The sequence below is a fragment of the Mustela nivalis genome (assembly GCF_964662115.1).
Source record: "Mustela nivalis genome assembly, chromosome: X".
Taxonomy (NCBI): domain Eukaryota; kingdom Metazoa; phylum Chordata; class Mammalia; order Carnivora; family Mustelidae; genus Mustela; species Mustela nivalis.
Window position 1 is genome coordinate 29,437,613 of NC_139040.1, and position 23,313 is coordinate 29,460,925.

The 23,313-nt window shown below is 49.3% G+C and overlaps 1 protein-coding gene and 1 long non-coding RNA gene across 19 annotated transcripts in view; one reads left to right on the plus strand and one right to left on the minus strand.

Annotated features, from left to right (window-relative positions):
- The window catches only part of SEPTIN6 (septin 6), a 60,724-nt gene that overhangs the window by 11,197 nt on the left and 26,214 nt on the right, over positions 1 to 23,313 (plus strand). For 17 of the 18 annotated variants that reach the window (XM_082716313.1, XM_082716309.1, XM_082716320.1 and 14 more), the window contains 2 exons: positions 6,470 to 6,584; positions 14,366 to 14,561. In XM_082716313.1, coding sequence (XP_082572439.1) covers positions 6,470 to 6,584; positions 14,366 to 14,561 — 311 coding nt within the window. Of the gene's footprint in view, positions 1 to 6,050; positions 6,585 to 14,365; positions 14,562 to 23,313 lie in introns of all 18 variants that reach the window. The other variant, XM_082716315.1, reaches the window with a different exon arrangement.
- On the minus strand, positions 671 to 4,401 carry LOC309855755. The gene is made up of 2 exons (XR_014306975.1): positions 3,176 to 4,401; positions 671 to 1,061 (listed from the first exon to the last, which is right to left on the minus strand). It is a non-coding gene; the product is annotated as an uncharacterized lncRNA (long non-coding RNA).

Genomic DNA, 23,313 nt, shown 5'->3' on the forward strand with positions numbered 1-23,313 from the left:
GAACATACAAACCTGCTGCATTCTTCTTCCTTTTTAAGGATTTATTTATGTATTTAATTTATTATTTTTAAAAGTTTTTTATTTATTTGACAGAGAGCGAGCACAAGTAGAGGGAGCCCCAGGCAGAGGGAAAGACAAGCAGGCTCTTCCCTGAGTGGGGAGCCTAACGCTGGATTCAATCCCAGGACCCTGGGATCGAGACCTGAACCGAAGGCAGATGCTTAACCAACTGAGCCACCCAGGCGCCCCTCTTTATTTATTTTAGGGAGGGAGAGAGAGAGAGAGAGAGTACACATGAGTGGGGGGAGGGCAGAGGGAGAGAGAGAACCTCAAGCAGGCTCCCTGCTGAGTGATGTGGGGGCTCATCCCAGGACCCCGAGATCACAAACTGAGCAGAAACCAAGAGTTGGGTGCTCAAGAAACTGAGCCACCCTTGTGCCCCAAGACCTACCGCATTCTTCTTAACGCCTGCAGAATATTCTAGAATATACATGTACCATAATTTAGTTAAATATTTTTCTATTTTCAGACATTTATGAGTTTTCCCCCTAGTATTTCAGTATTGTCATCATGCTGTAATGAAGTTCCTTGTACATGGATCTTTGTACAGATACTGACTTTCTGCAGAATAGATTCCTAGGGAGGTTGCAGGGTGACAGGAGATGGGCCCTTAAAAAAAAAAAAAAGATTTTATTGATTTATTTGAGAGAGGTGTGAGAACATATAAGTTGGGGATGGGGGAGGATCAGAGGGAGAGGGAGAAGCAGACTCCCCGCTGTGCAGGGAGCCGGATGCAGGACTCGATCCCAGGACCCTGGGATCATGAACTGAGCCGAGGGCAGATGCCACCCAGGTGCCCCAGAGATGGGTGACTGTGGCCCTTCTGGCATCTCAGTTCCAGCCTTAAACATGGCACCCACCACCTGCTACTCCAGATGATAACTTGAGGTATTACTGTTGGGCCAAGCTGTCAATTCCATCTTCTCTTGCACACATTGTAATCCAGGGAATGGGCAGTTAACTGCAGTCAGAGTAATTAAGGCCTCGGGTAATCAGGCCACCTTAAGAAGAAAGAGGAAAGAGATAAGATAGCAGAGCTTTAATGAGGGAGAGGACAGAAACTTCCAGGGGCTGTCCTGGGGTCAGTGTACATTCAGTCCAATGTCCTTTTTGCCTCTACATATTTAGCTCTGAACAATGAGGACTAATACTCATAATGATGACCTTGACATCTTATAAGATTTATCAAAACAAGAGTCAATGGTGCTCGCTAGACAGGATTTCCTAAAGCAGGAAATATATACACAAATACATTTTTGAAGCTTTCTCAACTACAAGCACTGAGACAAAAAGTTTCCTTCTCAAATCTTAGCAAGAAAAACACAGTAACCAGATCCCATGTCCCCTCGTCCCCAAACCTCCCAGTTAATTTTTGCGTATTGGATAGACTCTAGGTAAAAAGACACAGAAGAAATAAGGATTCTAAAGTCACCAAATTCACCAAATTTCAGATTAATGGTTATTTCTCTGTAATTCTTCTTGACTTCCAACTTGGCCTCTGGTGCTAGAAAATTATTGGGTCATGTCTTTTTTTTTTTAAAGATTTTATTTATTTATTTGACAGAGAGAAATCACAAGTAGGCAGAGAGGCAGGCAGAGAGAGAGAGAGAAAGAGAGGAGGAAGCAGGCTCCCTGCAGAGCAGAGAGCCCGATGCAAGGCTCGATCCCAGGACCCTGAGATCATGACTTGAGCCAAAGGCAGCGGCTTAACCCACTGAGCCACCCAGGCGCCCCTGGGTCATGTCTTATTTTTCTGATCATTTCCGTCGTGTGGAAGAATCCTTTCCATCCTCCCATTCCTTATTTGTCGGCATTTCCTATATTCAATCTCCAGCTCTTTTCTGTACAATCTCTTGGAGAACACATCCAGTTTCATACCTCCCACTCCTAAATTCATACCCCAGTCCTGAATTCTCCTTGAGCCTACAGTCCCATATGGGTAAGTAATTGTTGGATTTCTTCTCCTGCATATCTCACCAGAAAATCAAAACTGTCATATTTTCCTTAACGTACAGAATGCTTTGGGGCACCTGGGTGGCTCAGTTGGTTGAATGTCCAACTCTTGATTTCAGCTCAGGTCGTGATCTCAGAGTCCTGGGATCGAGCCCTGCGTTGAGCTCTGTGCTCAACTCTGAGTCTTCTTGGCCCTCTCCCTCTGCTTCTCCCCTGGCTCGTGCTCTTGCTCTTTCTCTCTCTCAAATAAATAAATAAAAGTCTTTAAAAACATGCTTTTACAAATCCAGAAGACAGAGACAAGCACCAATTAAAAAAAAATGGGCAAGGACATGAATAGGCAACTCACATATATGTGTTACCTTATACACATGCATGTATAGAGTTGAACCATAAAAAGAATGTTCACCTTCACTAATACAAGTGGTTAAACGTTGTGATGCCATTTTTCAATGATCCTTTCACAGTGGTTTAAAAGCCTCAGAAACTTAGGGTTGGTCTAAGTATAGGTAAACAGACCCTCTCCTGTATTGGTGGTGGAAATAAGACGTTTGTACTATTCTCTATTGAATGATTTTGCAATATGTAGCAAAGTCTTTCAAAGGTGTGTGCCCTTGGACCCAGTGGGCTTCAGTTCTAGGAATTTAACTTAAGACAATAATCAAAGATCTATGCAAACCTGTAAGGACAAGAATTATTGTTTCTATTGTTTAAAACTTGGAAACATGTGGAATGTCTAGCAGTGGAAGATTAGTTCTGTAGAATGCTATGTGGCCAGTACAAATAATGTTTTAGAAGTATGCTTAATTTCTCAGGAAAACATCCACACTCTTGTTAAGTGTCAGGCTACGAAAAGGAATATATAGAATTATCCCTATTTTGTAAGAAACAAAAGGTATACAGAACACATGAATGTTATGAGTGTTTGTTCTTTTATCATTTTCCCTGTGTTGTAAAATTTCTACAGCGAACTTGCTTTTTAGAAACTAAAACCCCCCATAAATGTAATGTTTCTTAATAGCTTATTTAAAACCAGAATCCTCCATTTCCCCCACTGAACAAGCACCCTTTCCTGGCTTCTCTTTTTTCTGCCCATGGTGCCACCAATCCAAGCTCCCAGGCTCAGAACCTTGTGATTGCCCTGCGCTTCACTCCCACTTACCCGATCACTGATGGAGCGATCACCCTTCGGGAGGACATATCTCAAGTCTGTTCCAACCTCCTGAGTCCCAAGTCAGAGCAGCTCAGTTCAACCAGCATTTATTGGCACCGTGCCTGGATGTCACTCTGCCAGGATCATGTTATTGGAGTCATCTGTCTTCCTGCTTCAGCTCTCTCTCTCCTCCAGTCAATCAAACGTCCTGCAGCTGGAATGATCTTTCAAAAAACGCCACTTGTATCATGCTCAAAAACACTCAAAGGGCCCCCAAATGCCGTTGCCTAGGAAATAAAGCCCATACTCTTTCTTCTTCTATTTAAGGCTCTTTACAGCACTGTGATAGGTGGGAGGGAACAGTGGCAGGGGGAGGGGGGCACATGGGAGGTTCTTGGTGAGCTGTTGACAATGTAGGAAGTCTTTAAGAATAAGGTGTGGAAGGGGGCCTGGGTGGCTGAGTCGGTTAAGCATAGACTCTTGATTTCGGCTCAGGTCATGATCTCAAGGTCGTGAGATGGAGCCCCATGTCGGGCTCTCTGTAGGGCTCCGCACTGGGCGTGGAGCCTGCTTATGATTCTCTCTCTCCCTCTCTGTCTCTTAAAAAAAAAAAAAAAAGATTCTCTCCTGTCCCTCCCCCTGCTCGCTCTCTCTCTCTCTCTCTCTCTCTCTCTCTTTTTAAAAGATTTAGCTGTTCATTTACTTTAGAGAGAGAGAGAAGTGCTGGGAGGGGGCAGAGGGAGAGGGAGAGAGGAGAGGAACCCAAGGAGACTCTGCACCTAGCGTGGAGCCTGACCCAGGCTCCATCCTATGACTCCATCCCATGACTTCACCTGAGCTGAAACCAAGAGTCTAACGCTCAACCCACTGAGCCACGCAGGCACCCATCTCTCCCTCTCTTAATTTAAAAAAAAAAAAAAGTAGGAAGAAGAGGAGGAGCACCTGGGTGGCTCAATCTGTTAAGCATCTGTCTTTGGCTCAGGTCCCAGGGTCCTGGGATCAAACCCCGTGATGGGCTCCCTGCTCTGTGGGCAGCCTGCTTCTCCCTCTGCTGCTACCCCCTGCTGGGCTCTCTCTCTTCCTGTCAGTAAATAAATAAAATCTTAGGGACACCTGGGCGGCTCGGGGGGTTAAGCCTCTGCCTTCAGCTCAGGTCATGATCTCAGGGTCCTGGGATCAAGTCCTGCATCAGGCTCTCTGCTCAGCAGGGAGCCTGCTTCCCCCACCCCCCTCTGCCTGCCTCTCTGCCTACTTATGATCTCTGTCTTCAAAAAATAAATAAAATATTTTAAATAAACAAGTAAATAAATAAAATCTTGAAAAGAAAAGGAGTAGCTTTCTTCCCACGTCTCCACTATGTTCAGTTTGAAAATTCTCTTTCCTTTTGGCGCTTGGACCAGAGGCCAGAGTTTCATGGTGCTGAATTTGGAGACAGGAAGAGGCAGCCAGGGCCGATAAAATATGGCTCAGGAAACCTCAGCTCCGAGTGTGTCCCAATTTCCGATGCCTGCTATGTAGGAGGACCCGCGGAGAAAGCCTACTTTGGCTCTTAAGTCTCTGTCTCTCCTGCCATGTTGAGGACCAAGAACAACTGGTGGGAAGCTTGCATCTTCGTTTGTTTGCTCTAAGAAAAAGGAGGAGGAAGGGGTGAGGGGAAGCAGAAAGGGGTGCATGTAGAACCAGCGCCCAAGGGCCGTGGCCCACGCAGGAAACCCAGCTGTTCTCAGGTGCCCCTCTGGGGCCCGGCAGACGCCAGCTCAGACTGAACTTTGGCATATGGTTGTGTGTCAGGAACACTCCGCTGGGAGGGCGTGGGGGAAGACGTGTGAGGGTAATGAACTTTCCAGATGGCAGTCCCGGCCCTAGCCCTGTCTCTCGCTCTTGGAAGACCCGATGGCATGACTGGGTGCAGGGGCTACCTGGGCCACCGTTCTGGCAACAGCAGCTGTGGAGGGGCTCAGCCCATCCCTCTCCAAGTGCAAATGCGCACTTAGGGACCTAGCTTGAAAGCAGGTGCAGGCAGCAGAAAGTGCTGCCGGTTAACACAGCCCGGGATGCTGGGGCGGGCCTCCTGACATGGACCATGCCCTTCTTGGCTTGCTCTGGGTCCCTTTCTGGTTCCCTGAAATCTTGGTGGAGCTCCCACCCACCAGAAACTCCCAACTCCTTACATAGCCCGCCGGTGGTTCCTGTCTAGCTGCTTTGGACTGCCCTTCTCTCTTCCCGTGGGGCCGTTGGCAGTTAGCACTTTTCTTGAGTACACGCAGGCCTCTTTTTCCTCCTCCCTGGCTCCTTGGAAGCCTGCCCCAGTTTGAGGCTCTCCCTGCTTTACAAAACCACTAACAGTTAGAAGCACTGGGACTAACAGGTGAAGCAAGGGCCCTCTGCTTCCCATGGCTGAGAATGGCTTGGCTGACCTTGGAGACCAGGGACCCAGGTGGGGGCAAGCACGGAGGCAGCTCTCTCAAGCTGGCGGGGGTGAGGGGAATTCCCAAGTGTCCCATGGCATCACGTGTTATTTGGGGACTCTGAGGAGAGGGGTAGCCTCCCGGAGCCCTAGCAGGAGCAGCATCTGTCAATGGGAGGCTCCCCACATCCCAGGCACCACGCCCAGAGCTCATGGACCAATCGTCCGTGGGGTCCTCACCCCAGCCCTATGAGCTAGTCACTACTTGTCCCTGACTTGACAGATGGGCAAACTCAGAGGACTTAAGTAACTTGTCCGAGGTCAGAAGGTGAAGAGGGTGGGACTCTCACTGAGTCTCATTTCCAAGCCTAGTCTCTTGCTCCTTAAACTGCGCCCCCATTGTGTTTGCCCCCGATGGCCTGGAGAGAGGAGGAATTGCTTTCTGAAGTCCTTTTGTAATATTTACCGGACGCTTAGGCACGGACCAGGCCTTGTGCGAAGCTCCTTTGAGTCCCCCGACCAATGGACAGATGTGCAAGGAACCGGAGTCACGGGGAGATGACCTGGCTTTTCAGTGGTGGCGTGGAGTGTAACCCCATGACCGTGAACCTCGTCCCCTGACCCCGCCCTCCCCCACTGTCCCAGAAGCCACCTGGGCAGTTTGCTCTGCGTGGACCCATGGTGACCTTCACTGTGGAGCCCACAGAGGCCTGCACTTGAGAAGCCATGACTTCTAAGCCAGTGGCCCTTCTGCTTCGGGGCAGGGAGGAGCTAAGGGAAGATGGGGACCCACCCGGCTTGGGTTTGGGGGACTACTTCCTCGCTTGTGGGTCATTTGCATGAGAAGGGAGAACCCAGATTGCTTTTAAGCACATTTTCATTTTCTCCCAAATTAGGGTGAAGGTTGCCGCACGGTCCCCCTGGCTGGACACGTGGGGTTTGACAGCTTGCCCGACCAGCTGGTGAATAAGTCCGTCAGCGAGGGCTTCTGCTTCAACATCCTGTGCGTGGGTGAGTATTTCCACAGCAGGAAACGCTATTACAGAATATGGATCCTTTAATGGCTGCATGTGGCTTGGCAGGTAATTAGGTTAAATACAGTGTCATTCCGGTCCATTTGCAAAAGTATCTTCCTCCTTCTTCCTCTTTAATCCCTCTGTTTACCTTTGTGAACAGCCAGCCCTGATGATGTTTTTCCCTGCTCAGACCAGAACACCAGGCCGGACCTTGCAGGGAAACTGAGCCGTGTGACACCCAGTGGAAATTTTTGTAAGGAAGCTGGCTGGCTCAGCTACCGTGGTCAAGTTCACTTGGACTGCAGGAAATGGGAGTCAGGGCAGGACTAGGAGGGAGGCTGATGGCTGTGGTAGGATGCCTGCCAATCGGCTGTGGGCAGCGGGGTGGGGCTCTCCTCTGCAGCCCTGTGGTGCTCTGTCTGAGCTCAAGGCGAAAGTTCTTTTCTTTCTTTTTTTTTTTTTTAAAGATTTTATTTATTTATTCGACAGACAGAGATCACAAGCAGGTAGAGAGGCAGGCAGGCAGAGAGAGAGAGAAGAGGAAGCAGGCTCCCCGCTGAGCAGAGAGCCCGATGTGGGACTCGATCCCAGGACCCTGAGATCATGACCTGAGCCGAAGGCAGAGGCTTAACCCTCTGAGCCACCCAGACGCCCCCGAAAGTTCTTTTCTTCCCTTTGAGCATATCTCCACTCAGGGATGCCTGGGTGGCTCAGGTGGTTAAGCTTCCGGCTCCCTGCTCAGTAGGGAACCTGCTTCTCCCTCATCCTCTGCCTGCTGCTCCCCCTGCTTGTGCTTGCTCTTTCTCTCTCTCTCTGACCAATAAATAAATAAATGAAAATCTTAAAAAAAAAAGTATATCTCCACGTGGACCCTTAGTCTCAAATGTGGGAGCCAGGTGTTCATCACCTCTCATGTGCTACTCACAGCACCAAGAGAATTGAGTAATATTTGTGAAATGAATGAATGAGTTGACCCCACGGGCACCATTCGTTCTATTTCTCAAACACTTTGCGTAGTAGCAATTCAAGTCCTTCCTAGGACTCTGTGGTTCGAGTGGAGTGAGTACCATTTGTATCTTCACAGAGCAGATGGAGACCCAGACATCTGGGGAGGATAAGAGACTTGACTGGGGCAACGCAGAGTAGGTGGGGGAGCACAGACAAGGCCTGAGGTCTGGCTGTGACCCCTTGACCCTCTCATGGCTTCTCTAACTGCTGCCAACGACATCTCTTGAGAACACAAAGGCACTTCGAAAATGATCAGGCACCAGCCACACAAACACGAGGAACAGCAGTTCCTTGACATTCTTAGGCTTTCCAAAGTCCCAGATTTGCAAACACGATGGTAGCATACGATTTTCATTCTATTGGGCAGCAAAGTCTACCTGCATATTTTCAGTGCCCTTCTTCCAAACCTTAATGACTGTAGAAATACTATAATAGAGTCTGTTTGTCCACTGGTTGGAACACTCAGACACTCTTGTTGATTGCCCTTAGTTTTCTAGAGAGTGTATAGAGAACTCATTCATGTTGAGGCTCCAAACTCCCGTTGAACTGGATATTTTACTTTTTGAAAAATTTTTATTTTTTTTATAATTTTTAAAAATGATTTTATTTATTTAACAGAGGGAGATCACAAGTAGGCAGAGAGGCAGGCAGAGAGTGGGGGGAAGCAGGCTCCATGCCGAGCAGAGAGCCCGATGCAGGGCTCTATCCCAGGACCCTGAGACCATAACCTGAGCCGAAGGCAGAGGCTTTAACCCACTGAGCCACCCAGGCACCCTGGATATTTTACTCTTTAATGTCATCTACAGTTCTATTTTCTAACTAGGGTCATTCATTTTCTTGGACTCTTTCTTTTTCTTTTCCTCCATCCTTAGAGCTCTCTTTGTTGTTGTTTTTTTAAGGTTTTATTTATTTTACAGAGAGAGAGTGGGAGAGAAAGAGGGCACAAGCAGGGAGAGCAGCAGAGGGAGAGGGAGAAGCAGGCTCCTCACTTAGCGGGGGGCCCAACTCGGGGCTCGATCTCAGGACCCTGGGATCATGACCTGAACCGAAGGCAGACTCTTTTTTTTGTTTTTAAAGATTTTATTTATTCATTTGACAGAGAGAGATCACAGTAGACAGAGAGGCAGGCAGAGAGAGAGAGAGGGAAGCAGGCTCCCCGCTGAGCAGAGAGCCCGATGCGGGACTTGATCCCAGGACCCTGAGATCATGACTTGAGCCGAAGGCAGCGGCTTAATCCACTGAGCCACCCAGGCACCCCCGAAGGCAGACTCTTAACTGACTGAGCCACCCAGGGGCTCCCTTAGCACTCTTTCTCAATCATTTCCTGTAGGAGAATAACTGGGCACTCAGGGGACAAGTAGACAACAAGGAGGCCACTTCTTAGTATGGATGACAGGCAGTCAGCTAGGATCGCTTACTGGCCAAATGACTGTCCCCCACACGTCAGCTTGGGAACCCAGGAGATGACAATATAGGCGTCACAGAATTACATACCGTGGGCCTTGGCATCCAGAGCTAGGCCAGCAGTTCTTCAAGTGCTAGAAGTCTACTACTCGTGGTTATGATGCGATGCTATTAGGAGAAGGACACAAAATAAACAGAAGCCACAGTGCTCAACACCGAGGTGCCATCATGTCCAATATCAGCACTGCCAAATTCCTCTGATCTTTGGGCAGCTTACTTCGCATAATATTTGATTACCGCAAAATTTCCACGCAAACATATTGGATTCCCTTGGTATCCCTCCCAGAGCACCGTACGACCTGCACTGAAGCCGAGGAGCTCAGAAGTGACAGGACAGACCCACCCTCATCAACCTGTCAATGAGGGGCCGTCTGGCGGGTGACTGAGGCTCTAGGAGGGAGGCTGCAGAAATCGGAGTGGCCCTCCGAGGGCCGGAAGTGTAGTGCGCTTGGACCGCCGGACCATGGGCTCCCTCAGGGCCCTGAAGAGGAGGCAGCCAAGCTCAAGGCAAACGAGTGGGAAGAAGAGCGAACCCCTGTCCTCGAGGTCCTGCCCAGGCGCGGGACAGCGGCAGCCACTCGGCGTGCCCCTGCTGGGGTAGAATTTCTCCACCGCCCCAGACCCTTCAAGAGGGGAGGAGCAAGAAGGAGATCCTCACCCCCAAGAGTCACCCCCTCTTTTTCTTGCGGCACCTGCCAGGTCCCAGGAAATCACCCTAGTAGCCCTCCTCTTGGTGCTGCGGGGGCGCCTCATGGATGTCCCGGCCTGGACTGGGTTCGTTTCATTCCCCATCCCTGATCCAAATAAGCCGGCAGCCCGCACACCTCCTGCTCTCTGTTCTCACAACCCTGTCATTGCTCAGAGAAGCCACAATTTGGGCCGAGGTCATGAGCGGTTTAGATGGGCTCTTAGGCTGCAATCTCAGCCCAACCATGGGAATGGGTACTGTCACTGGCTTGGACAGGGGTCTGTAGCTTGCCTGCGGGAGGTGACCTTTTCTCCCGCAGGACTTTCGGTGGCCGTGCCTTCAGGCCTACAGCTGGTGCATAACTATCAGGTTTACTCCTGTAATGACTGTTCTCAGATAAGTCTGTTTGGGCCTAGCCTCTGTCCTCCCGAAGGATTTTTTTTCTTCTTTTCTCAGAGGGCATGTTAAGGTCGAACTGATAGTAGCCCTAGCTTCAGTTATGAATAGAGACCTAGGACATTCGGATCACAGCATTGTTTATCTGGGTGCTAGGCTGGTGGCCGTAGGGGTCCAAGCCCCAGCAGACTGAGTACCCTCTACCCTGATGGGAGTGTGTGCCCGAGAGCACAAGTGCGTGGTGGGACTGAGAGACAGAAGTTTTGTGAATCCAGAGCCTAATTCATATGTAAGGCTACCAATAAATGGCACCCAATAGAGGGCCTGTTATGACTCCTGTTATGACTTCTATAATAATTATTATTATGGAATAATTACTGAGTGGGCTGAGGTTGCCCTCTCCATCCCCAACCCTCCCCCACCCCCGACAAAAAACATATACTAATCGCTTAGCTCTGTTAATGGCAAAGATCCCAGGAGCCTAGATCTAGTGCAGGAGGCCTCGGCCACCAGAACCAGCAGGACCAATGTCCCGGGGCTGGTTGCTCCTTTCTGCCAGGAAGGAGCTCCAGAGGGACGCTGCCCTCCAAATGTACCAGCCCATGAGGAGTGCAGAGAGTCATAATGATAATATTTACTCTGAAGCTGCTCAGGATTCCAGGCTCAACTGGGCCGTGTTGAACTTGGAATAAAACACACACGAGGAGATCTGCAACAGGCTGGGTGAGCCTGCTTCAGCACAACCCTCCGGGCCAGGCCTCAGCAAGGCTAGGAAGGAGAAGAGGGCAAGGTTACAGAGCCGACTATGACCTTGTTCCTGTCGTTAGTCTCCCTAGGGTTCCTGGAGAGTTTCCTTGTTGAACCTGGGAGACGGCTCTCTTCATTCACAGCTGGCAGAGACCTCCGCTGCGGGGACCACGAGCTCCCTGCAAACAAGGACGGTGGCTATCCCGTGGACTGTTGTATCTTTCGTCCCTAAAATCATGCATGGCTCCAGTGAGAGGCCCTGTGAACATTTGTCGAGTGACAAATGAGCTGATACTGCATGCCCGTGGGACGCATTTGGGCTTATTGGTTATACGTCTGGGCTCCAGTGACACCTCAGGGACCCTAGACCAGATCCTTCCTCCCACTTTTTACAGATGAGGAAGGAGAGGAATGGAGAGACTGGGAAGTAGGGCAAATTCACACGGCTGGCAAGTGGCTTGGCTAACCCTTTCGTAACCAAAAGTCAAATAGTAATATCTACTTCCTAGGTTCATTGTGGGGAACAAATAAGGAAAGTTTCATGTCACAGCTGTGCCTGGTACGTTGAAAGTGCTCCAGAAGCCACCGCTATCATTATTAGTCTGAACCTCTTCGTTTTCTGGGGAACGCATCTGTCCGGGCAAAGGATGTGGACATTAGCGGCAGACAGGGAAAAAGGGGGGATTATCCCAGGCAGTGTAGTTTGAAAAAGCGGATCTCACGTTACACGTTTCCAATGGAAATTCTTTGTTTAAAAAAACCGGGTGTTGGGGCGCCTGGGTGGCTCGGTGGGTTAAGCCGCTGCCTTGGGCTCGGGTCATGATCTCAGAGTCCTGGGATCGAGCCCCGCATCGGGCTCTCTGCTCGGCGGGGGGCCTGCTTCCTCCTCTCTCTCTGCCTGCCTCTCTGCCTGCTTGTGATCTCTGTCAAATAAATAAATAAAATCTTTAAAAAAAAAATTAAAAAAAAAAAACGCTGTTTCCAGCATCCTATCTCCATCAAGCAAAGCGAGATGGAGTCTTCTGGGCCCGTGATGACGACCTTAAAAGGGTTAAGAAATCCCGCTGTCTGTTGGAGGAGGGAGGAGGAGAGAGAAATTGAACCCTGGGGACTCCCCAGGTTTCCTGTTGGAAACTGCCAAGTCCCCCACCTTCCTGCAGGGGTGTGGAGTCTGCTGACCTGACCCGATCCTCCTCCATGCTGGGTCCCCAGGGCAGCGTGGGAGAGGACCGCATCCTAGGCTCAGGCTGGGTCCGTGCCAACCACGGAGAGGGACCCCCACACCCTGCAGGCTCCACACTGATGGACGAGCTCGCTTGATTCTCTGTCCTCTTCTCGGGTTGCATTTATCACAATTCCCTGGACGCCTGCGGGTTCCTGTCTTCCACTCATCGTTGGGCATCCAATAGCCACAGCCCTTTTGTGCTGGCAGGCATTCGCATGGTCATTTGCCCCGCCACTCCCTCCCCTGTGCGCTGCCCTGCCCTGCCCTGCTCTGTCTGGCGGCCCTCCATTCCTCCAGCTGGGCAAACAGCAGGCGCCTGAGCTGCCTCTGGGCACGGGCACGCCTGGGCTACTTACTCTGAGGAGCACGGAAGATGCCCCATCCCTGTTCTCTGAGGATCTTGGGATCAGGGGCTGGGGAGCCAGCTCTGGGTGCTAGGGGACAGGGCTCAGCACTCTTGGAGCTGCGGGGAACTTAGCCGAGAGCTCACGGAGCAGAAGGAGGTGGGTACGTCCCTGGAAAGTTCATCAGGCGCACACAAACATGGGCTCCAAGGGGCCCAGAGGGGAGGTGAGGGAGCCACCCGCTGTGTCCCCACATCAGCGGCTCTTGTCTCCTCTCAAGGGAGCTGTACCCCCACCTGGGGCGGGGAGGGGGGGTGATACATTCCGTTGCTTGGCCAAATGTGTCACCTCCCATGGCAAAGGCCCCATCTCACTCAATCCTGCTGGAGACCCAAATACTTCCTGTTCCTTTAGGGAGGGGGGGAATGGGGGGCCTCTTCTGGGAGAATCTTTGCCGCTAATAGGTATAGCAGACCTTGGCTGGAAACATGATCTGGGGGGAGGGACCATTTCCCTGCACCCTGGCAATCCACCATGGTAGTGAGACCTGGCTACGAAGCTGGGTTGGGGGGCTGGGGAGCCAGGCTGAATTGAATGTTCTTCTTGTTCTCAATCTCTCTCATCAGTCGCTACACACACAGAAAGCTCTCATCTGAGAGAGATTTGAAAAAGCCCCCCCCCCCCCCCCCCCCCCGTATTCATGGCTCATCATTCAGGATGAAAGGCAGGCAGGAGGCAGAGCTAGACACACCCAGAGGGCCGAAGGGGAAGGGCACGTGCGTTTACACGTTCTTGTGGTGCGGCTCTAACCCTAGCCCTGGAGAGCAGAAGAGCAGGGTGGTCCAGAAGAGGCAATCCGGGGTGATTAGCTACTGAACCCTTTATTCCTGGCATTCCTGACTCGCTGGAGGTTGGGGGGGTGCGGGCAGGGTGAAAGCCCAAATACGGTTTGGATCTCTGGAGATGACAAGCCTCTGTAGCGCCCAGCCCAGCTTGGGGCCTTCTGGCACATTCCTCCCCAACTCCCAGGCCACCAACTAACTCTCCTCCAACGTCTTCTTTCCCTGAAGACCCCTTGGCTCCTGGCAGTGGCTTGACCTCCCTCGGGTCTCTCAGGAATGACCTCGACAAAACTTCACCGGTGTCCGCAGGCTTTCCCCCGACTCCTCTCCCTGGGTGTGAAAGTCAAGACTTGAAATTCCAATGGTTTAGTTTATTAGTATCCCGCAGCCTGTTAGTTAAACAAACAAATGACTGGTTTGTTTGAAATTTAAGAAGAAGAATGTGTGGCCTGCTAATTTCCCTCCCCCTTAGCTAAAAATGGCCTCCCCACTGGGATACACATCCGGGCTTGTGCAGAGCGCAGTCTGGGCCCGGCAGGGAGGTGAGGTGGCGATGAAAACTGAAAACAGCCCTTTAATTTTTATCACAAAAGCTATGCATGTTCCACCTAGAAAACTTGGAAAATACACAGAAGCAAGAGGAGAGAAAGGAAAACCGCATATCACCCCCACTACGCAGTGATAGCCGTCTTGCTAAGAGTGTATTGTGTGCCCTTCTGGACTTTTTCCAGGTATAACTGCTACCTCTCCATCACTGCCTGCAACAGAGTTCTTTTTCTGACGATAAAAGCCGTGCGTCTGCAACCTTGAAATGACACAAAAATAGGAAGACTAAAAGGAAAATTACCCAGGTTCCACTCTCCTGAGATGCTCCTGCTGATACGTTGATGCAGTTCCTCTCAGTGTCTTCCACTTACCTGAGAGCCAACAGTCTTATCTAGTTTCACACACTCTTCAGTTACCGCGCACGTGCTCCCACGTCAATGAATACACGTCCAAAACCCAATGTGGGGTCTGCAGGGCCGTTGGAAACGGACCATAATTTAATCTTTTGCTTTTCAGGAGAGACAGGTTTGGGCAAGTCTACCCTCATGGACACCTTGTTCAACACCAAGTTTGAGGGGGAGCCGGCCACCCACACACAGCCGGGTGTCCAGCTCCGGTCCAACACCTACGACCTCCAAGAGAGTAACGTGGGGCTGAAGCTCACCATCGTTAGCACGGTGGGCTTTGGGGACCAGATCAACAAGGAGGACAGGTAAGGAAGGGGGCGGGGTGTGGAGGCTGGTGGGAGGCCATGGGGAGGAGCCCACCGTGGGAACCTGCCTGGATCTCCCCCCAAAATGGCCGTGGACATGTACCAAGCGCTGCCCTCCACCCCAGGTTTCCATTTCCACCAATCATTGTAGTCCATGCACTCTGCCAAAAGAAAGGTATCTTTCCGAGATACGTGGATGAGGTCTCTATTCCATGTGGCAGACACGTACTGAGTCCTTCCTATCTTGTGCCCCGACAATCTAAAAAGGAATGACTTTGTCTCTGGCCTTGAGGCACTCACAGGGGAGGCCAGTTTTGAACAAATAAGTTCCATCAAGTGTGATATGCTCTGGGAAGAACAAGGCACAAAGAGGTAAAGGACAAGTAACAAAGAGCACACGAAGGAGACAACAAAGGTCTGGGAAGCCTTCCCTCCTCATCTGGACCTTGAAGGATGAACTCTTGCCAGACAGACAAGGGAATGGAGGGAAGGGAAGTCCGAGCCGGGGGAATGCTTGTACAAAGGCGAAGTGTGGAAGACTATGGAATATTCTAGAGATCTATGGCTTCCTTGGTTTAGCTAGCTCAGAGGCAGATAGACTGTGGAGCTAATGAAGCTTAAGCTTCATGGCCCTCATTTGCATAGGCCCTGCCAAGTTTCTGGAACTAATTTTTCGTCATAATGTTGTTTTGACTTTCTGGAGGGCCCTTCTTCTAAGTGCATAAGCTTGATGTCTCACAGTACCTATGTCTGCCCCTGGGCTGGGGCTTGGCGTGAGCGAGGGAAAAGTCGGGGGAGATGAGCCTGAAGAGGGAAGCAGAGTCAGGTCATGGGGGAATTTCTAGAATGTGCAGACATGGAGCCATTGAGAGGTTTTATGAAGTAGAATGAGATAGTCTTAGGGCGCCTGGGTGGCTCAGTTGGTTAAGCTTCTGCCTTTGGCTCAGGTCACCATCCCAGGGTCCTGGGATGGAGTCACGAGGTGGGCTTCCTGCTCATCTGGGAGCTGCTTCTCCCTCTCCCTGTCCCCTGCTTGTGTGTGCTCTTTCTCTCTCTCTCAAATAAGTAAATAAAATCTTAAAAAAAGAGAGAAGGAGATAGTCTGATTGGCCTTGAAGTAGGTTCTTTGGAAGGGTAGGGAGGGCAAGAAGACCAGTTAGGAGACTGTTGGACCAATTAGATGGAGGCCAGAGTTAACACAGGTGCTGAGATAGGAAAGAGGAGGCAGGTTTGGTAAATATGGAGTAGGTAGAATCAACAGAACTCGGCAGAGACTTGGTATGGGGTTGTGAAGGCAGGAGAAGGATCTAGAATGAGGCCCAGATTTCTGGCTTTGGAGAGTGGACAAATGGTGGCAGCATTCAGCAGGAGAATTAATTTTATACCTATTGAGGTTGAGCTGTCCGTGGCCTACTGAGACCCCCTGATGACCTTCTGTGGTAGGCAGCTGAATATGCAGGGGTTAGAGGTCGGCAGAGGGTCAGTCCTGGAAATATCAATTGGGATTGTCAAGGTAGAGGTGCTATGTTCCAACCGCAGACACATGCAAGATCACCCAGGGATCAGAGTGGAGTGTGGTAAACACTGGGGTACAGACAAAAAGCTAAGGGTAAGTCAGCAGATGGAGCAAAGGACCCGTTCCGGAAACAGACCGAGCAGGAATACACAGAGAGACTGCGGGGCTGTGGGGGTGGGGGGGCAGCTTGTGTTAAGAGTGGAGTGCGGGGTGGGGGGTGGGTGGGATGGCTAGACACCGGGATGTGTTGAGGGAGGGGGTCAGGTGCCATGTGCATTTCACTAGATGTCACATGGTTAGCACACGGCCCGTCTCAGAAAAAGCCATTCATCATTCTGAGCAGCGTCTGTTCATCCTTTGAGGAACCTCTTGCTTCTTAGCCGAACTGGATCTCCAGTTCACCTGTTTCTCCCTTGAAGTTCCAACAATTGTACTCATTTACCGATAATGAGTAAATATATTTAGCTTCTTAATAATTGAACTGATTTTGGTTTTTCGTTGGAAATTCTAGACGGACATCTTTGCTTTTTATAGCTTTGCTTATTATGCTAATTTTGTTCCATTGAGAATAAATCGGACTCTGGGCAAAGGGGATGGATATTTGGGGTCATCTCAGCTGCAGATGGCTCGGGAACTTTTCAATTAAATCTTTCACGATTCTTGGCAACATGCATTTAACATATCTGACATTGGAAACTGCTTTGGTAATGACAGTTTGGGAGGACTGAGCTGATACGGTCCCTTAGAGGCTAATCTACTTCCATTACATTGGTAATATCCTTATTGTTTTTCCTGATTATAAACATGATGCATACTAATACAAAATCAAATAATACAAACTCAAATAAGTAGAAATGAAAAGCCTCTCAGAAACTGGGCGGGAGAGCAGAGGTGGGGCAAGCTCCAGGGATTTGTAATAAAAAGCAGTGTTTTCTCCATACTGATGGGATCATTTGGGCATAGATAAGTCAGTGCAGCCGCACTGAAGCAGAGAACCAGAATGCAATCCTTTACCCATGGTGCATGGTCTTCTAAAAAGAGCAGTGATTAAGGCCGTACCCTGGGGAAAGCCACTGTTTAATAAAAGATGCAGAAGCATGGGACGCCTGGGTGGTTCAGTTGGGTAAACGTCTGTCTTCAGCTCAGGTCATGATCCCAGGTCCTGGGATCGCACCAAGCATCTGGCTCCCTGCTCAGCGGGGAGTCTGTTTCTCCCTCTGCCTCTCCCCACCTGCTCGTGGATCCCTCGCACTCTTAACTCACTCTCTCTGTCAAATAAATAGATACAATCTTTCAAAATCCAAAAAGATGCAGGAGCACAGGAACTGAAGAAGGAGACAGAGGACAGGCTAGAAAGAGGTGTGTTGAGAAACTTAGGTTTTGGTCCAGACCGACCTGGGTTCAAATTTCATCTTGCTACTCATGAGCGATGTTGGTACAAGTGTTCTGTGCTGCTCTTGGCTTATTGATAACTATTGTCCTGGCTGGTCCCACGCTTGTGGCTTCTTACGATTGCAAGATGGTCTCAGCAATAAGGACCAGGGAACTTGGAGACCAGAAAAGTTTATTATTTGCAGGTCCTGGAAAGCACATGGCACAGCTGGGACCACACAGTGAGGTCGCAGGATAGAGAAAGAGAAACCGGGTGTGGGTCTGGCGTTCTGCTTTTATTGAGATGGAGAGTTTAGGTCTAGGATTTGGTGGGCTTGCTCTAAATGGATGAATTTATTTATTTAGTTAGTTATTGGATTTTATTTATTCACTTGAGAGAGTGAGTGAGAGAAAGAGCACAAGCTGGGGGAAGTGTACGGGTAAGGCAGAGGGAAAAGATGACTCCCCGCTGAGCAGGAAGCTGGACATAGGGCTCAACCTCAGGACCCTGGGATCATGACCTGAGCCAAAGACAGACGCAAAACCTACTGAGCCACCCAGGCGCCCCTAGTTGGGCAAATTTAAAACATAAGAGAATTTTAAGCAGGAGAAGAGAAAAAACATGTGGCCCAAATGGTCTCTTATGGAAATCAAGGAAGATTTCTGAAACAAAGTAGCCCCGTGGCGGGTGGTGGCAGCAGAGGGAGGGCTGACTCTTTACCTGAAGGAGGCTGGCAGTGTTTATTCCAGATAGTCAGCTGTCTTTGAAGTGGATACTTCTGCAATAAAACTTAAATCAGGCACTTGGCATGGCAGAAAAGAAAAACCAACCCTCAGAGCTTACACCATAAGACACTTAAATTCTCTATAGCTCAGTTTTCCCACCTGTAGAGTGGGAATGACGATAGTACTAGTATCTACCCTAGAGGGCTGTGGTGAGGCATACTTGCTGTGTTTGGCATATGGAATGGACCAGCAGTGCCGGGCACAGGGACGCTGGGGGGCTCAGTCCATTAAGTGCCTGCCTTCCGCTCAGGTCATGATTCCCAAGGTCCTAGGATTGAGCCCCACATCAGGCTTTCTGCTCAGTGGGGAGCCTGCTTCTCCCTCTCCCTCTGATCCTCCTCCCACTTGAGCTCTCTCCCTCTCTCTCTCTCTCTCTCTCGAATAAATAAATAAATACCTAAAAAAAAAAAAGCAGTGCCCAACACAGAGTAACTAGGGAACAGAAGATATTGTTATGATCATTACTTTTATTGGTAGAAGAATCGAGGGAAAGTTGTACCATGTAGCATAATGGGAGAGAATAACAAATGGAACTGAAAAATATCCATTGGCTTTGGCAATATGACGGTCATTAATACACCAAGGAATAATAATTCCAGGGAAGTTGTGGGTGGAAGCTAAATGGCCATGAGTGAATCGAAGATAAGTAAGTAAAGGCATCAGAGTAGCAAAAAGAGCAACAGGATAGAAAAGTGAGACTAAGATCAAATGCATGTTTACATGGGAATTTGCCATATGTAAGTCAGCAGGGAAAGAATGGACTATTCAAGAGAATGTGCTGGAAAAATAGGCCATCCATCAGGAAAAAATAAAACGAGACCGTCCCACACAAACACTAGGCAAAAAATAGATTCCAGATGGATTAAAAACAAATTCTAAAAATATAAGGAGAAAATATAGAAGAATGTTTTTATAGCTTTAGGGATAAAGAAGGTTTTTCTAATTGTGACACAAAATCCCAAAGCCATGTAAGAAATGACTGACACATTTAAACTTTCTAAAATTAGAAAAAAAACCCTTTGCATACTGAAAGATGCTATAAACAAAAGACAAACTACAAACAAGGAGAAGATATTTGCAACCTATGTCACAGACAAATGATTCTTCTCAAGTGTGAAAAGAGCTTCTCCAGTTCAGTGAGAAATAAACAGGTAACTGACAGAAGGGGGGGGGATGAAAAGGAATAGAAATTGACAACTAACCTACAAACCCAGACTCATCCCACAGTCACCAGTGTTTAGGGAAGAGCAAAATGAAACAAAGATTTTTTATCCATCAGAGTTGCAAAAATAAGAGACAAAGAGACAATGGCTGCTAACACCAGCTAATTTCATTCATGTTACTGGGGAATGTAACTGGATACAGATGTTTTAAAGGGCAGATGTGGTGGGACATACTAAAATCTTAAATGTGGCTACCTTATGATCCAGCAATTCCACTTGTAAGAATACAGCGAAGGGAAACAATTGCACACGTTCATGAAAAACATACAGAAGGGGTGTTCACTGCCGCGTTGGATATGGAATAAAAAAAAATTTCGTAAGCACCTGAAATTTCCACCAATAGAGCAGCTAAATGAGCTATGGTACAACCGTACCATGGAATACATTTGGCAGTTTAAAAAAAGGCAAATCTGTGTACACTCATGTGGGGATTTTATTAAGTGAAAAGAGAGGTTGCAGAATGATAATGATACACAGATCATGACGCCATTTGTATAAGCCCACCCTTCCCAATGAAACACCAAACACGCCCCCCCCATCAACGCAGAGAAAAAGATCTGTGAGGTGAACAAACTGAAATCGTAGTTACCTCTGAGGAGGGGAGATCAAGTCCCAGGTTGGGTGTAGAGATTACTACAAAAAATAAATACAAACTTAAAAAAAAAAGTCGCTCCTGACCTCTACACACTGCCTTATCTCTTTTTCCCAGTTCAGGAAAGCTTTTTAAAGGAGTGGTCTACACCCACTTTCTCTGTTTTTGAGGCTGAGAGAGAGAGGGTGAGGGCTTGAACGGGAAGGGAAGCTTCGAGGACAGAGAGAAGGAGGCAGGTATGAGAGAAAGAATCCACAACACCTAGTAACCTAATTGATGTAGGGGATCTAGTTCAGTTGATAACATTACACTAAATGTCAACTGTGTGCCAGATACGTGTGAGGTGCCTGGGATACTAAGAAATAAGCAAGTTGCGGTTTAATGGAAGGGACTAATACGTAACCTACAAATTCTACACAGTGTAGTGAGTACCGTAACAAAGGCACATGGAGAGAGCTGTGGGGAAAAGTGTAGCCATCAGCAGAGCCTGGTGGGGGGTTAAGGTGGGGAGGAGGGGGTCAGGAATGGCTGAGCTAAGTCTTGAAATCGTGTGGGATGCGCACAAGTTAGCCAACCGGCATACTGTGGGTATTCGGTACCTATCTGTCAAGTGAGTGAAACATACATTCAAGGGGAAAAAAAATTTTTTTAAATACCTCTAAGGTTTTATCTTTCAAGACAAAATGGATCCACTGAACATTGTTAATGTGGGTGCTAATGAGGGTAGAAAACAGTCTACGATGTGTCGGAGACTGAGTGAGAATGAATGAATGAGTGAATGAATGATTCTTTCCAAAAGATCTCCATTTACCCATTAAATATTTATTGAACTTCTATTATATGCCAGGCCCTGTGGTAGGTGCAGAAGACAAGCTCTATTCCTGAGGGAACAAAAGGCATAGGGCAGTAGTTGGATAGAAATGTGTGGTTGAAGGGGGCTGGGTTGAGGAAAGATCTTTCTTTTGAGATGAGGGAAGAGTTCATCACATTTACAGGTTGAAGAGTCAGTCGGGGGCGAGGACCCCGGAGATGAAACAAGATTCTCAAAGAGCCTGAAAGCAATGAGAGCGAGTGCCCAGAGGGTGATGGGCCTGCACATGATGAGACGAGAGGGCGGTCGGAAAGGGCTGATTCCGTTTTAGAGGGGAGAGACTGGCAGGAAATTGAGCTGCTGTGAGGCTGGTGGCCCCAATTTTATTGGTAATGTTGCAACTGAGACGTCTCTCGAAAGTGGAGATGTCACACACGAGCAAGTTTTGGAGCTCGAGGAAAGCAGTGAAAGTTTGGAAGGGTCCGTGGAGGCCATGGGAAGGCAGCCAGTCAAGGTCAAGGTTGCTATGTCTGAGGTTGGAGGCCGTGGCTTTGAGTGCCAAGACTTTTGTGATGGCCTCTAGCTAACTTCACCAGCCTCTGTGTGGGAGCAGAGGGCAGATCCCGAAATGTTTTCAGCGCAGCAATTTGCTGGCCCGCTAGGGTGGAGGGGAGATGAAGACGTTGATAAAAGAGTGTTTCAGGTCATCAGTCGTGAGTTTCAGCCCGGGTGGAGAAGGAGATGAGGCCAGCGAGGGGCTGATTGCCGGTGAGACAATGGAGAGGTCAGGGTACCCCAGGAGTCCGTGAGGCAAAAGGTCAGGTGGAGGAGGATCCAAGGTGTCCAAGGTGTAAGATGGTTGGAAAGGTGAGAGGTCATGGTCAGAGAGCGGGGGGTTAGAGGATGTCTTGGGGAAAGCTGATGCGGCCAATGGTAAGATGTGTCGGTGGCTGAAGCAGATGGAGCCCGAGAGTTGTGGAGTTTGCACAGTCAGGGAATAAAGAGGCTGAAGAGGGTTGTCCAGGAGCACACTGCTGACTGCTGACACCCAGACCGGGAGAGAGACCGCGTGGGTCAGGCGCCGCCAGAAGACAACAGAATAGGTCTCGAGCGAAAAAAAGGTTTTACGCTGAGGTAGAGGAGGAATTGTCTCGCAGTGGCACCGGGGGGCTGCAGGAAGGCCCACCCTGCTGACCCCAAGGCACACAGGCTGTGGGAGAGGACTTCTGGGTGGGACCGGGGAGTCTGCAGTTCCTACAAGCCCGCCCGTTCGGCTCTGACCTTGTGCCTCCTTGGTTTTGCTGGCGGAGACGATTGTGTCAAGCACAGCGGGTGTGACCAGGCCTTGTAGGGTTGTGGTTGTGGGGGCACTCGGATGGCTGTGGCTATGCAGAGGATGGCACGTGGGAGAAGGAAGAGACTGGGGTGACCTGGAGGTGTCTAGGAGGCGTCTAGGAAGGTGTCTAGGAAGCGTGACTGGGGGGCGGTGAGCACTGCAGCCATGGAATGCACGAGACCACCCAGGGATCACGTGTGTGCAATGTGTAGAATGACGGCAAAACATGGTCCAGGACGGAACCTTCGAGACAGGCCAATATTTAGGGTGAGTGAGAAAGAAGAGTTCTGGGGGCAGGAGAGAATGGAGGCAGGAAGCCAGAGGGCAGTGTTTCAGGAAGGGACTTGTCATCGGTGTCTAGAAAGATGACAGTTGAAAAGTGCTTGCTGAGGGCGCCTGGGTGGCTCAATTGGTTGAGCAAGTGCCTTCGGCTCAGGTCATGATCCCGGACTTTCAGGATCGAGTCCCGCATCAGGCTCCCAGCTCCGTGGGGAGTCTGCTTCTCCCTCTGACCTTCTCCTCTCTCCTGCTCTCTCTCACTCATTCTCTCTCAAATAAATAAGATCTTAAAAAAAAAAAAAGAAAGAAAGAAAAGTGCTTGCTGAGGGGGTAGAATCATTAGTTTTCTAGAATACGGCTGTTTAAGAAATCCAAGGTAGTCATCTGGAAAACAATTCTAATGAATACCAGTGCGGTGAGGTAGCCATTTTTTAAAAACATTTTATTTATTTGAGAGAGAGAGAGATCACAAGTAGGCAGAGAGGCAGGCAGAGAGAGAGGAAGGGAAGCAGGCTCCCCGTGGAGCAGAGAGCCCAATGAGGAGCTCGATCCCAGGACCCCGGAATCGTGACCTGAGCCGAAGGCAGAGGGTTAACCACTGAGCCACCCAGGTGCCCCAATTGTCTTCCTTTTAGAGACTGAGTAATATTCCATTGTCTGGCTCTCCCCCATTTTGTTTAGCGAGGCATCAGTTGATGGTTACCGGGTCGTTTTTATCTTTTAGCAATTGTGAATAGTTCTCCTTTCTGTACTAGCTCCCAGCTCCCTTGCCTTCTTCCTATTGAAAATCTCCTCAAACTCGTTTCTGCCTCTGGACCATCACCTTTGTTATTCCTCT